This window comes from Daktulosphaira vitifoliae, unplaced genomic scaffold (genome assembly GCF_025091365.1).
Source record: "Daktulosphaira vitifoliae isolate Bord-2020 unplaced genomic scaffold, ASM2509136v1 Scaffold_4, whole genome shotgun sequence".
Taxonomy (NCBI): Eukaryota; Metazoa; Arthropoda; class Insecta; order Hemiptera; family Phylloxeridae; genus Daktulosphaira; species Daktulosphaira vitifoliae.
In genome coordinates, this window is record NW_026099575.1 from 2,530,849 (window position 1) to 2,546,490 (window position 15,642).

Genomic DNA, 15,642 nt, shown 5'->3' on the forward strand with positions numbered 1-15,642 from the left:
TTTTTTTTGTGTCTGTTACCACTTTTTCTCAGCTCTCACCGAACCGATTTCTTTCAATAATACGTCAAAAGATCACAAATCGTATCTAGTTGAAGACATTACCCTTAAAAATTGAAAAAAATTCCCTCGTTCCCCGTAAATGAAGGAAACCTCCAAAAAAATTACAAATTTAAAAATGGCTAATTTTCGAAATTTTTTCAATTTTTACTACTAAGAACTGACGTAACTTTTTTACCTTTTATTTGGTATATATTTTTTTTATATCTGACCCTTTACTTACCCACAAGAGGGGATTTAAAATGACAACTTTTTGAAAAAAAATTAATTTTTTCAACTTGACTTTTGAAAATGTTCCGGAAAGTCTGACACTTTTATATATATCTTAAATTAAAGCTAATGTAATGTACTTTATTATGTAAAAAACGAATTTCGGACTTTATTTTGTCTTCACGGTGAAAATGGTTACCAAATGCTATTATTGTGTGAAAATTCTCGATTTTATTTTTAACTTTATAATGCTATAACATATTGAAAAGTGTATGGATCAACATAATTTTTTTATGAGAAATAATATTTTTTAATAATCCCGTTTTCATTCGATATACTTTATCTGAATCAGGATATTAATAAGGAACTAGCAGTTTATGAAGCTTTTGGAATAATCCACCAATTTTTTAAAATTAAACACTATCTAAAGATTTGCATCGAAGCGTTTTTTTTTATAGTGATTTTAATCACTGTCAGATATCATTATACTTGATCCANCTAAAAAATGAATTTGTTACCATAACTTATAGTTCAACTTACCACTGTGAAATTGACATTATTAAATTGAAAAAAATGAAATTTTTAAGATTAATATGCAATCTGGAAATTTTATAATTACTATTTACAGTACATTTGTCAGAAAATTTCGATTTTTTTGCATTTTTATCGTAATAGAAAACTGAAATAGAAAGAATAGTAATCATATCCTAATAACTTTTGGTGTTTAAAAAGATTCTGCAATTGAAATATTCAGAACTTAATTAATTTTAATAATTTACTTTAATTAAATGAACCAATCAAACCAAAGTAGTTAAAAAGATTTACTCAATTGAGCGTATTATCAAAAATATAATTATAATTGTAAAAATCCATCGTTAAATTTAGGTGAAACTAAAAATCATTTTTATTTTAAATTTATGATTTATATAGCAACATATTACAAAAAAATTTGGCATATAATAGACTGGTAGCAAAGGCGTAAAGCATTTGAGTAAATGTATTTGAATGAAAGTATTCAAATACTTTATTACCTACACAGGAGAAGTTGGATGATAAATTTTCTAATGATAATTTTTGTTATACTTGTACATCACATTGCCTCCAAAAATTGTAATTTTTAAATAAACATTTATTAATCAAGGGTGAATGCTACAAATAGATAAGTGCTATAAATTCTTAACAATGTAATAGACGTCCGTAAGAACAGTTTTTGGTGTTATATGTAGTGTATTCAGGAACAATTAATTTATAAAAAGTTAATTTGTCATTTTAGTGCTAATATTTAAATTTATAGGTTATTTTTAGTTTTAATTCTTAGCACTATTTTTAGTACATGCATTATTATTTAAGAATATACATATATTCTGTCTGAACTTTACTTATAACACTCAAAATCTACAACATTTAAAGTGCTTAACATAACCAATGCACTTAAAAATTTTTTCTGAAATTATATTGTATGTAAGAATAAACTCAAATTAATAATAATCTTATTTATGAATCCTCCATTTTAAAATCAAAATATTCTATAATAAGTTAATGTGATTACATATACTGGATGAAAATATAATATCTATACTTAATTGAAAACACATTCATTTAAAAAAATATTTATACAGCATATTATCAAAATTCATTTATATATTATTTTGATACCTTATTTTGAGTGTTAAGATTTTCAAATAAGGAAATATTATATTTTTCTTGGCACTCGATTAATTGTTTTTGGCACTCGATTAATTCTTTTTCTGTTTTTTTTAATTGTATTTGTAGTTTAATCTAAAGTAAAAAAATGTATAAATTTCCCAATAAAATAAAATTAAGAAAGATATTATTTTACATCAGTATCCTGGATTCCACTTAATTTTAAAATTTCATAGTCTTTTGAAATTTTATCGTACTTTTGTTTATATTGTTTAAGTTGTATTTGAAGTTCTAAAACCTAAAAATAAAATAAAATAAATATTTTAATCAAATAAATAATATTACATTCATATAATATATACCTGTAAAGAATATATGAGATGATAAAAATACAAGGAGTATAAGTGACATTAAAAAAGGTTTAATGTTCTAAAATTTAAAAGAATCTTATTAACTTATTTATGTAATTATTTTATAAAATCATCAATTAATGCAAACTAAATTTAGATTTTTTTTTTTAAAAAAAGAAAACTTTTTAAGCTTAATAAGGTAATACAATACATCTTTCACAGTTATTAACTATATACAGGGTGTTCAGTAAATAAGGAAACGAATTTCTATTGTACTCATTGTTTGTAACAATTTAACTGTTTCCTAACTTACTGAACACCTTGTATATTAATTAACAATAATTAGATTTCTTTTCTTCAAAATCGGGATTTTCAAATTTTTTTAAACATTTTTAAACTAACCAATCATATAAATGATTATAAAAAACCCAGCACAGGGGGGTCGCGGCACAGTGGTGACGTGACATATTTAGATCAAGTATAATGATATCTGACAGTGATTAAAACACTATCATAAAAAACGCTTCGATGCAAATCTTTAGATAGTGTTTAATTTTAAAAAATAGGTGGATTATTCCAAAAGCAACATGATCTGCTAGTTCGTTATTAATATGCTGATTCAGATAAAGTATATCGAATGAAAACGGGATTATTAAAAAATATTATTTCTCATAAAAAAATTATGTTGATCCATACACTTTTCAATATGTTATAGCATTATAAAGTTAAAAATAAAAAAATAAAATCGAGAATTTTTACACAATAATAGCATTTGGTAACCATTTTCACCGTGAAGACAAAATAAAGTCCGAAATTCTTTTTTTACATAATAAAGTACATTACATTAGCTTTAATTAAAGATATATATAAAAGTGTCAGACCTTCCGGAACACTTTCAAAAGTTAAGTTGAAAAAGTTCTACTTTCTATATGCATTTTTATGTTTTGAATCCCCCCTGTATTAAGGGAAATGGTCCGATTTAAAAAAAAGTATGTCGAATGAAAGATCTATATAAATACTACTTCTCATAAAAAAATTGTAATGATCCATACATTTTTCAAAAAGTTATAGCATAATAAAGTTAAAAATGGAAAATACAAAATCGAAAATTTTCACACAAAAATAGCATTCGGTAGCCATTTTCACCATGAAGATAAGATAAAGTCCGAAATTTTTTTTTACCATTATAAAGTATATTACATTAGCTTTAATTTAAGATATATATAAAAGTGTCAGACCTTCCGGAACACTTTCAAAAGTTAAGTTGAAAAAATTAATTTTTTGTAAAAAAGTTGTCATTTTAAATCCCCTCCTATGGGCAGGTAAAAAGTCAGATTTATAAAAAAAAAATATACCAAATGATAGGTAATGACATCATGCATCTAAAAAAAAAAAAATTATATTGATATGTTTATTTTTAAAAAAGTTACGTCAGTTCTTAGTAGTAAAAATTGAAAAAATTTCGAAAATTAGCCATTTTTAAATTTGTAATTTTTTCGGAGGTTTCCCCCATTTGCGGGGAACGAGGGACTTTTTTTCAATTTTTGAGGGTAATGTCTTCGACTAGATACGATTTGTGATCTTTTGACGTATCATTGAAAGAAATCGGTTCGGTGAGAGCTGAGAAAAAGTGGTAACAGACACAAAAAAAAAAANTATTTTCAAATTATTATTGATTTTTAATATGTTAAAAGTAATCATTTTGAACCTACTTCTTTTTGTTCTTTAAAGTGAAAGTTTTAATAAAAAAAAAATGAATTTATTACCATAACTTTTAACTCAACTTGCAAGTTTGAAATAAATATTATTAAAAAGAAAAAAATGAAATTGGTAGAGTATTTCAAAAACAACAATAACACTTATTCCCTTAATTTTACCCCGATTTATAACTATAATATATGAATACATAATAATTACAGTAATTAAATTGAGTATGAAAGTGGTATTCAATAATATAATATTGTAATTTTTACGGATATATTATAAAAATAAAAAGGAGTTGTATATTCATATACTTTTAATGCGTATACAAATTTAAAGGAATTTATGCAATACTTTTTAATAAAAAAATTTTGTTACTTATGAATAAATACACTAAACAAAAGGAACTTTCATCAGAAAAAAAATATACTTTTCTAAATAAACTTTTCGTGATGTTTTCAAATGTGCAATTAAACTTTTTCTATTACTTCTAAGTTTTAATATTANTAACTTTCATCAGAAAAAAAAATATACTTTTCTAAATAAACTTTTCGTGATGTTTTCAAATGTGTAATTAAACTTTTTCTATTACTTCTAAGTTTTAATATTATTANTCTTTGTTTTAATTCTTCTGGAAGTGTAAAATCCTTAATTTCACTTTTTAATTTCACACATTCAAGGAAATGTTTATTTTGCATTAAATACATTTCATTTTGTAAGTGTTGAAATTCACCTTCCAAACTTTCTAGCTATAAAATGTTTGGTATGTTTAGTAAATTTATTAATAACTGATAAAGCTACTTAAAAATAAGTATTTAATGGATGCATGAAAAATATTATTAGAGTAATTTGTTAATGCTAGTCATTAAATTTATCCTAAAAGAAAAATTTTGTGAAGAAAATTATTTTCAGTATTTTTAAGTTTCATATTTATCTTAATTTATGTATTTTTTTTTTTTAAGTACAACTAAATATTTAATTAATTTATTGAAAAAAAAATGATCAAATAGAAAATGACTGATCAATAACGTCTTTTGCATTAGTACTTCAAAAATGTATTAACAATTTTATTAACTACAAAGGAGAAGATGGGTGGAGAAATTTCTATTGATAATTATTGTTATACTTGTACATGACATTGCCACCAAAAATTAAAATTTTTAAATAATTATTTATTAATCAAGGGTGAATGCTATAAATAGATAAGTGCTATGAATTCTTAACAATGTAATAGACGTTCGTTAGAGCATAATTAATTTATAATGTTCACACCTAATATACATAAATTTTCATTGTTTCATGATCAAATAAATAATTTGTTGAGAGCAGACAGAGGTGATGCAGTTCAATTTTTGGTGTTATATAGTGTATTCAGTGTATTCATTTATTTAAAGTAAATTTTTCATTTTAGTGCTAAGATTTAAATTTATAAGTCATTTTTAGTTTTAATTCTTAGCACTATTTTTAGTACATGGATTATTATTTAAGGATATACATATATTGTGTCTGAACTTTACTTATAACACTCAAAATCTACAACATTTGAAGTGCTTTACATATCAAATGCACTTAAAATTTTTTCTGAAATTATAATGTATGTAAGAATAAACTCAAATTAATAATAGTCTTATTTATGAATCCTCCATTTAAAAATCAAAATTATTGTATAATAAGTTAACTTTATTACATATACTGGATGAAAATATAACATCTATACTTAATTGGTAACATATTCATTTTGAAAATATTTGTACACCACATTATCATAATTAATTTGTATATTATTTCGATACCTTATTTTGAATGTTACGATTTTCAAACAAGGAAGCATTATATTTTTTTTGCCACTCGATTACTTCTTTTTCTGTTTTTTCTAATTGTATTTGTAGTTTAATCTAAAATAAAAAAATGTATAAATTTTCTAACAACATTATATTGATAACAATATTATTTACATCAGTATCCTGGATTCCACTTTTTNATTTACATCAGTATCCTGGATTCCATTTTTTTTTAATATTTCATAGTCTTCTGAAATTTTATGGTATTTTTGTTTATATTGTTTAAGTTGTTTTTGAAGTTTTAAAACCTAAAAATAAAATAAAATTGATATTTTAATCAAATAAATAATATTACATTCATATAATATATACCTATAAAGAATATATGAGATGATAAGAAAACAAGAAGTATAAGTGACATTAAAAAACAATTGCACAAAAGTCATGATGAACATTTTTTATTTACATGGTGTTATAGAAAATAAAAACTGTCACTTATAAACCTATGTATCAAAGTGACTCATATAAGAGGTTAAAAAGAATTTCATATTTAAAAAAAACGTTATTTAGTATTAATAAAAATATTTGATTTGTATACAATAGATAATAATCAATTAAAATATTTTAGTATTAACTATATATATATATGTCAATAAATTTGTAAAATTTGAAAAATAGATATAAAAATACCTTCAATTTAAAAACTTCATTATCTTGTTCAGCTCGAGTCTTTTGATCTAATAGAACGTCTTCTGCACTTTTTAATTGTTGTTTAAAGTGTCCAATAGCTAAATTATGGCTTTCTAATTGTTTCTAAAGTTTATAAATTAAATTTATGAGTCTTACATTTTTTAGTACTATAAACATTTTATTTTTTGTCCACTGTGTAAAACAATTAAAATGTAAAAAAAGAGTTAGAGAACATAAAAAATATTATTATTAAAAATAAAAATAAAATTTGAATGAAATTTTTATGACTACATATTTTGGCATCATAAATTCAAAAATAAATTGTTCAGCCATGGTCAACTAAAAAACTTTTGAAATAAAACTTATTTAAAAGCATATGTGAACTACATTCTCATTAAATTTAAAATGTTCTTTTTTTACTGCAAAAATAAAAACAGCTAGTGATATATTTGGCATATATAAAACAATCCCATGTTTTGCTCATACTATATATTTTATAGCTAATAACACATTAGAGATTGTATTAATTTAAATCAATTGAATGACAAAATTAGAAATATTGTAAAATTTAAAAAATAGTGTCAATGCTAATCATGAATTAAGAAGTATCCAAAAAAATTATGGTAAAAAATAATATGTTATGTTCATTGTTTTAAAATATTGTATTTCAAGTTTACCAAAAGGAAAAGTTTTAAAATTAGTATTGGACATCAAGACACGTTGGAATAGTCTATATTATATGATGGATAGATTTTTACATTTGTATCGTGTTGTTTTTTCTATTTTATTAGAAAGGCCAAATGCACCTGATTTAATAATAACTAGAGAAATATTGATTGTCAAAAAAGTTAAAAATTTGATGCAACCACTTGAAGACTTGACACAAAAAATCTCTGGTTAAAAATATACCACAATTAGTACAATTTTACCATTGATAAATTGTATCAATAGTGCGGTGAATAATTGTCAAACTACATCTTTAATTGGTATTGAATTAATAAAAAATATATTATTTGAACTTGACAAGCGTTTTAAGAATCTAGAAATATTCAGTCACTTTCCTCTAGCTACATTAAGTCAAAAACATGAAGTCCTTATACCCAAAATTATATTACATTGCTCTTCAAAAATTAAGTATTGTTGCAACCTCTGTTCTATCAGAACGCTTTTTTTTTAAAAAACTGGTCAAACAATATCTAAAGCAAGAAACAGATTGACGGGAAAACATTTATCTAAGCTTGTCTTCATGAGTTCTTTAAGTAAAGCAGATTTGTTTTCAAAAGTCTTATGATATTATAAAAAAAATTTATATATGGTTTTATTTTATAAAAAGTCTTAAATATTTTTTATTTTGATTAATTTTTTAAAATAAAGTGTCTACTTATTTTAGTTTACATATTAATTTTTTTTAATTTAAATAATTCTATTTTAGTTATTTGAAATTAAATTATAAAGTACAAGTCATATAAGGCTCCAATAATAGATTAAATAAATTTAAGTTATGAGGTTATATAAAAAAATTAAACCCTTTATAGCATGTATAATTCGGGAAATAGAAGGATGTAAAAACTTATCATTATTATTAATTTAAGAATAAATATCAATTTCAAATAAAATTGGGTGATACCCAGACTTAAAAATCCTGTAAAAATTGCACATTGTAACTGTGTTTTAAATAGGTAAACAATTTTTTATTATTGTTTAAATTACTAATATTAATAAAAATGATTTCGAATTTTACTACCCAACATGTAATAATGGTGTTTGTGATACACGTTTAATTATTTTTCCTTTAAATATTGATATTTTTGTTAGATATATAGATGTCTCAATATCAAACTAAACTCTATAAATCATTATAGAAAAGCTATAAACAAAATATCGATCCTATTTAATATCGATATTGTGTCAATATTTGCCATCCCTAAATGTAGTGATGGTAGATGTTTACTGATGAACATTTTACCTGTTCTTTAGACTGAAAATCATGTATTTTATCTTCTAATATCTTTATTTGAGATATTTGACTTACAGTTTCAAGCTTAACAAATAAATAAATACTGTTAAGAAATACAGCTACATGATTTTTAATTAGACTTTTATTAGAAGGTTTAACTTTAAATAATTTACCAGTAAATTCATATTTTCTTCATTGAGTTTTATATTTTTTGACTCAAAGCTTTTTATTGTATTTTGATAAATATTTACTTTTTCTATCAATTCCTGTATTGTATTGGTATGTGACTCAATATCATTTTTATCAAATATTTCGTTTTTAACTAATGTATCTATTCTATTTTCTAAATTTTTTTGGACTTTTCTCAAAGCTTTAATTTGATTTTCCTTAAATTTAGTATAAATTTCCATTTTATTTAATAAAGAATTTTTTTTTTCTAGTTCCATTTCAGCATGATTTAAAAGTAATGTCATATCATTCTGAAAAAATAATTACTTTAATTATAATTTTTCATTTTATTTGCAGTTTCAAGCTTAACAAATAAATAAATACTGTTAAGAAATACAGCTACATGATTTTTAATTACACTCTTATTAGAAGGTTTAATTTTTAATAATTTACCAGGAAGTTCATATTTTCTTCAACAAGTTTTACTTTTTTTGATTCAAAGCTTTTTATAGTATTTATATAAATGTTTACTTTTTCTACCATTTCGGATTCATAAGTTGAATGCATAATTTTAAGATTGTTTATGAAATCATTTGATTTAGTGATCTAAAGTTAATGTAAATTAATTAGTACAAGATGATACAAATAAAAATTTTCATTATAACACATTATTTTTATCTTCTTTTGTTAATATATAATATGTTGAACATATTAGTAAAAAAATATTTATATATAAATTATAATAAAAGTATACATAATTTATAAATTGTAATACAATTCATTTATGAATAATTAAAAAAAACCCAGCACAGGGGGGTCGTGGCACAGTGGTGACGTGGTATAGATGGATCAAGTATAATGATATCTGACAGTGATTAAAATCACTATAAAAAAAAAACGCTTCGATGCAAATCTTTAGATAGTGTTTAATTTTAAAAATTTGGTGGATTATTCCAAAAGCTACATGATCTGCTAATTCATTATTAATATCCTAATTAAGATAAAGTATGTCGAATGAAAAATGGGATTATTAAAAAATATTATTTCTCATAAAAAAATAATGTTGATCCATACACTTTTCCATATGTCATAGCATTATAAAGTTAAAAATGTAAAAAATAAAATCGAGAATTTTCACATAATAATAGCATTCGGTAGCCATTTTCATCGTGAAGATAAAATAAAGTCCGAATTTTTTTTTTTTCATAATAAAGTAAATTACATTAGCTTTAATTTAAGATATATATAAAAGTGTCAGACTTTCCGGAACACTTTCAAAATTTAAGTTGAAAAAGTAAATTTTTTGTGAAAAAGTTGTCATTTTGAATCCCCCCCTGTAGGCAGGTAAAAAGTCAGATTTATAAAAAAAATATACCAAATGATAGGTAAAGACATCATGCATCTACAAAAAAAAGAATTATATTGATCCATACATCTTTCGAGAAGTTATAGCATTATAAAGTTAAAAATATAAAAAAGAATTTTTTTACAAAAATCGTATTTTTTTTATAAACTTTAATGTCTGTTTTCACCAGAAAGATAAAATAAAGTCCGAAATTTTTTTTTTTACCATAATAAAGTATATTACATTAGCTTTAATTTAAGATATATATAAAAGTGTCAGACCTTCCGGAACATTTTCAAAATTTAAGTTAAAAAAGTTAATTTTTTGTGAAAAAGTTGTCATTTTAAATCCCCCCTTGTGGGCAGGTTAAGGGTTAAATTTATGAAAAAAATATACCAAATGAAAGGTAATGATATTATGCATATATATAAATAAAAATTATATTGATATGTTAATTTTTGAAAAAATTATGGCACTTTTAAGTAAAAAAAATTGAAAAAATGTCGAAAATTAGCGATTTTTAAATTCGTAATTTTTTTGGAGGTTTCCCCCATTTACGGGGAACGAGGGAATTTTTTTCAATTTTTGAGGGTAATGTCTTCGACTAGATACAATTTGTGATCTTTTGACGTATCATTGAAAGAAATCCGTTCGGTGAGAGCTGAGAAAAAGTGGTAACAGACACAAAAAAAAAAAAACACATCTTAGTAAAACCAATACCTTCTCAGCTACGCATCGAAGCTAAAATATTAATATTCAATTATTGTACAAACTCCTAAAAATTATTGTAAAACCTTTTATTTATTTTAAAAAAACACTAACTTTTTGTAGCATCTCTTGTTGGGTATAACGTTCTTCTTGTATTGTATTGGTAAGTGTCTCAATATAATTTTTATCAGATATTTCATTTTTAACTAATGTATCTATTCTATCTTCTAAAATTTTTTTGTCCTCTTTTAAGATATTACATTCATTTATAAGTTTAATGTTGATATTTTCTAAATACTTAATTTTTTCAGACTGTATTTTATTACGTTCTTTAAAAGACCCTAATTGTTTTTCTAAAGATTTTTTCATATATTCTAATGGCTGGATTTCAGCTCTTAATTGTACCCCCAAAGTTTCAAGTTCTTTAACTGTTTCTTGTTTTTTTTCAATTTCTGACAATGCATTAGACAATTTATTATCTAATAAATTTTCATTTCCTTTTAAGCTTTCAATATGTTTCTCTAATGAGGTCTTCTCTTTGTATAATAATTCAGTGTCTTCTTTCAAAGTTTTAATATTATTTTCCTTAATTTTAGTATCTATTTCCATTTTTTTTATTACAGAATTTTTTTTTTCTAGCTCCATTTCAGCATGATTTAAAAATAATGTCATATCATCCTGAAAATATAATTAGTTTAANAGCTTTAATTTGATTTTCCTTAAATTTAGTATAAATTTCCATTTTATTTAATAAAGAATTTTTTTTTTCTAGTTCCATTTCAGCATGATTTAAAAGTAATGTCATATCATTCTGAAAAAATAATTACTTTAATTATAATTTTTCATTTTATTTGCAGTTTCAAGCTTAACAAATAAATAAATACTGTTAAGAAATACAGCTACATGATTTTTAATTACACTCTTATTAGAAGGTTTAATTTTTAATAATTTACCAGGAAGTTCATATTTTCTTCAACGAGTTTTACTTTTTTTGACTCAAAGCTTTTTATAGTATTTTGATAAATGTTTACTTTTTCTACCATTTCGGATTCATTAGTTGAATGCATAATTTTAAGATTGTTTTTCGAATCATTTAATTTAGTGATCTAAAGTTAATGTAAATTAATTAGTACAAGAAGATACAAATAACAATTTTCATTATAACACATTATTTTTATCTTCTTTTGTTAATATATAATATGTTGAACATATTAGTAAAAAAATTATTATATATAAATTATAATAAAAGTATACATAATTTATAAATTGTAATACAATTCATTTATGAATAATTAAAAAAATATTAGTATTCAATTATTGTACAAACTCCTAAAAATTATTGTAAAACCTTTTATTTATTTTAAAAAAACACTAACTTTTTGTAGCATCTCTTGTTGGGTATAACGTTCTTCTTGTATTGTATTGGTAAGTGTCTCAATATAATTTTTATCAGATATTTCATTTTTAACTAATGTATCTATTCTATCTTCTAAAATTTTTTTGTCCTCTTTTAAGATATTACATTCATTTATAAGTTTAATGTTGATATTTTCTAAATACTTAATTTTTTCAGACTGTATTTTATTACGTTCTTTAAAAGACCCTAATTTTTTTTCTAAAGATTTTTTCATATATTCTAATGACTGGATTTCAGCTCTTAATTGTACCCCCAAAGTTTCAAGTTCTTTAACTGTTTCTTGTTTTTTTTCAATTTCTGACAATGCATTAGACAATTTATTATCTAATAAATTTTCATTTCCTTTTAAGCTTTCAATATGTTTCTCTAATGAGGTCTTCTCTTTGTATAATAATTCAGTGTCTTCTTTCAAAGTTTTAATATTATTTTCCTTAATTTTAGTATCTATTTCAATTTTTTTTATTACAGAATTTTTTTTTTCTAGCTCCATTTCAGCATGATTTAAAAATAATGTCATATCATCCTGAAAATATAATTAGTTTAATTATAATTTTAATTATTAAAAAAATTCAATTCATATATTTATTGTAGTGTACATATTAGTGTATTTAATCTTCTTGTATCTTTATTTGAGACATTTTATTTGCAGTTTCATGCTTAACAATGTAGTAATTACCAGAAGAAGTAATGAATTACGTCGATTTTAGTATAATATAAGCTTTACAATAGTAGTAAGCAATTTTTAAACTCTTAAGCAATATAATAATTCCATATAAAAGGGAAATGCAAGGTAAGCAAATTAATAATGGTGGGAAAAAGAATATAAAAGGAAAACATGAAAATTATAGGGGGACGTAGTCTGGACGTTTTGTCGAAGAAACGTCGATTTACGTGTCAGGAAGTTGGACAATAGTGTCTTTGTACGATTTAATTTTTGTTTCGTGTTACTTTTTGATATTAACTTTTTGACTTTATGTTTAATACGTTTCTTAAATAAAATAGCTACTTAAAAAACTGGACTTAGCGCATATATTTTTTATTCATCGTGTTTTTAGAATTGTGTGTGTATGTTTGGCTAGAGTTAAGGTCTTTAGTCAATCTTAATAATTAGTGTACGAGCTGGCTAGTTTTTGGGCTTAACCGTACTTTAGTGAGTATAGTAAAAAGGTAGTTGTGCTGGTGGCTGACAAGGAGCCATCCTTCAGTCTACTACTTTTGAGCTAAACCGTGCTGACGGGTCTAAATTCTACCCCTTTGGTAGTTCACTAATTTGAGGGATTCGGTATGATCAGTTTATCCAACGGGAGGACACGAGAAGAGCTTGAAAGACGAACACGTCGTCCATATATATATATATATATATAACAATAATTAATTTGTGTAAAACTTTTGTGTCTACATTTGGGCACTACCAACATTCGATATAAAATTGGCACCCAATTAGAGGTTCGTACCGACACGACCCCTCGAAGTTTTTTTTTTCGTGACATCGAACTTTGTGTGTGCGTGTAATTTCGCGTCACTATAAGGATTAATTGAAACATTTAACCGGAAGACCCGAGGTTAGTGCAAAATATATTTATATATTGAAAGGTTACAAATATATAAAAAAAATCAAACTAATTGGCCGCAACGAAAAATTTTTAACTTTCATGGCGTTTTACAAAATTATAAGATAAGGGTCGCCAACCTACTGGGCGAGAATGTGTATTGTCGGACCACAGTAGGATTTTAAAAAAATTAACTTTTGGATATTAAAACAATTAACCAAAAATATAAAATTAATAAATATTAAAGTTGATGTCCGTTGAGTCGTTGATAGTAGATGTACACCAAAACCTCGTGACAGTTGTTTGAACTGGGCTTTTTTGAAAGGTACACTTGTCGGCATAATGACATACCTCTTTACACTTAAAACAATTGACCTTACTTAAGCTAATCATTTGATCACTATTTTCATACCGTAATTCTTTCTAGGATATGGGCTTTTGTCTCTATAATTAGGTCTATAATCTGCGTATTCTCTATTTCGCTCATAGCTCTTGTCTCTGTTATACTTACTGTAAGGCTAAGTTTACATGGACCATTCACATGTACGCGCAAACACGTGCGTCAGGTCTTATTATCTACCTTATATAACATTTAGTTATAACAACACTCCTCAAATATCCACTAACCACACGCCTTTTTATTTATTACACGGATTTAATGCTAACTTAACGATAGATTTGCAATTAACTCCTGAAATTCTTCCATATGATATCAAACAAGCATTACACGAATTAAAAACAATTAGGGATAAAATACCTGAGTATATAAAAAAAAAACCCAGCACAGGGGGGTCGCGGCACAGTGGTGACGTGGCATAGTTGGATCAAGTATAATGATATCTGACAGTGATTAAAATCACTATAAAAAAAAAACGCTTCGATGCAAATCTTTAGATAGTGTTTAATTTTAAAAAATTGGTGGATTATTCCAAAAGCTTCATAAACTGCTAGTTCCTTATTAATATCCTGATTAAGACAAAGTATGTCGAATAAAAAAGAGATTATTAGAAAATAGTATTTCCCATAAAAAAATTATATTGATCAATACACTTTTCAATAAGTTATAGCATTATAATGTTAAAAATGTAAAAAATAAAATTGAGAATTTTCACACAATAATAGCATTTGGTAGCCATTTTCACCTTGAAGATAAAATAAAGTCCGAAATTTTTTTTTTCCATGATAAAGTATATTACATTAGCTTTAATTTAAGATATATATAAAAGTGTCAGACTTTCCGGAACACTTTCAAAATTTAAGTTGAAAAAGTCAATTTTTTGTGAAAAAGTTGTCATTTTGAATCCCCCCCTGTAGGCAGGTAAAAAGTCAGATTTATAAAAAAAATATACCAAATGATAGGTAAAGACATCATGCATCTACAAAAAAATAATTATATTGATCCATACATCTTTCGAGAAGTTATAGCATTATAAAGTTAAAAATATAAAAAAGAATTTTTTTACAAAAATCGTATTTTTTTTATTAAGTTTAATGTCTGTTTTCACCATGAAGATAAAATAAAGTCCGAAATTTTTTTTTACCATTATAAAGTATATTACATTAGCTTTAATTTAAGATATATATAAAAGTGTCAGACCTTCCGGAACACTTTCAAAAGTTACGTTGAAAAAGTTCTACTTTCTATATGCATTTTTATGTTTTGAATCCCCCCTGTATTTAGGGAAATGGTCCGATTTAAAAAAACAGTATGTCGAATGAAAGATCTATATAAATACTACTTCTCATAAAAAAATTGTAATGATTCATACATTTTTCAAAAAGTTATAGCATAATAAAGTTAAAAATGGAAAATACAAAATCGAAAATTTTCACACAAAAATAGCATTCGGTAGCCATTTTCACCATGAAGATAAGATAAAGTCCGAAATTTTTTTTTTTCATGATAAAGCATATTACATTAGCTTTAATTTAAGATATATATAAAAGTGTCAGACCTTCCGGAACATTTTCAAAATTTAAGTTCAAAAAGTTAATTTTTTGTGAAAAAGTTGTCATTTTAAATCCCCCCTTGTGGGCAGGTTAAGGGTTAAATTTATGAAAAAA

General features: G+C 24.0%; 1 protein-coding gene across 1 annotated transcript in view; it reads right to left on the reverse strand.

Moving 5' to 3' along the window:
* LOC126905342 (uncharacterized protein MCAP_0864-like) overlaps positions 1-15,642 on the reverse strand; it is a 24,109-nt gene that overhangs the window by 4,220 nt on the left and 4,247 nt on the right. Inside the window, exons 2-10 of the mRNA XM_050684951.1 lie at positions 11,988-12,551; positions 11,565-11,717; positions 10,726-11,289; positions 9,012-9,164; positions 8,564-8,869; positions 8,400-8,474; positions 6,434-6,556; positions 2,108-2,209; positions 1,924-2,046 (exon numbers count right to left, since the gene is read on the reverse strand). Of these exons, the coding sequence (XP_050540908.1) occupies positions 1,924-2,046; positions 2,108-2,209; positions 6,434-6,556; positions 8,400-8,474; positions 8,564-8,869; positions 9,012-9,164; positions 10,726-11,289; positions 11,565-11,717; positions 11,988-12,551 (2,163 nt within the window). The remainder of the gene's footprint in view (positions 1-1,923; positions 2,047-2,107; positions 2,210-6,433; positions 6,557-8,399; positions 8,475-8,563; positions 8,870-9,011; positions 9,165-10,725; positions 11,290-11,564; positions 11,718-11,987; positions 12,552-15,642) is intronic.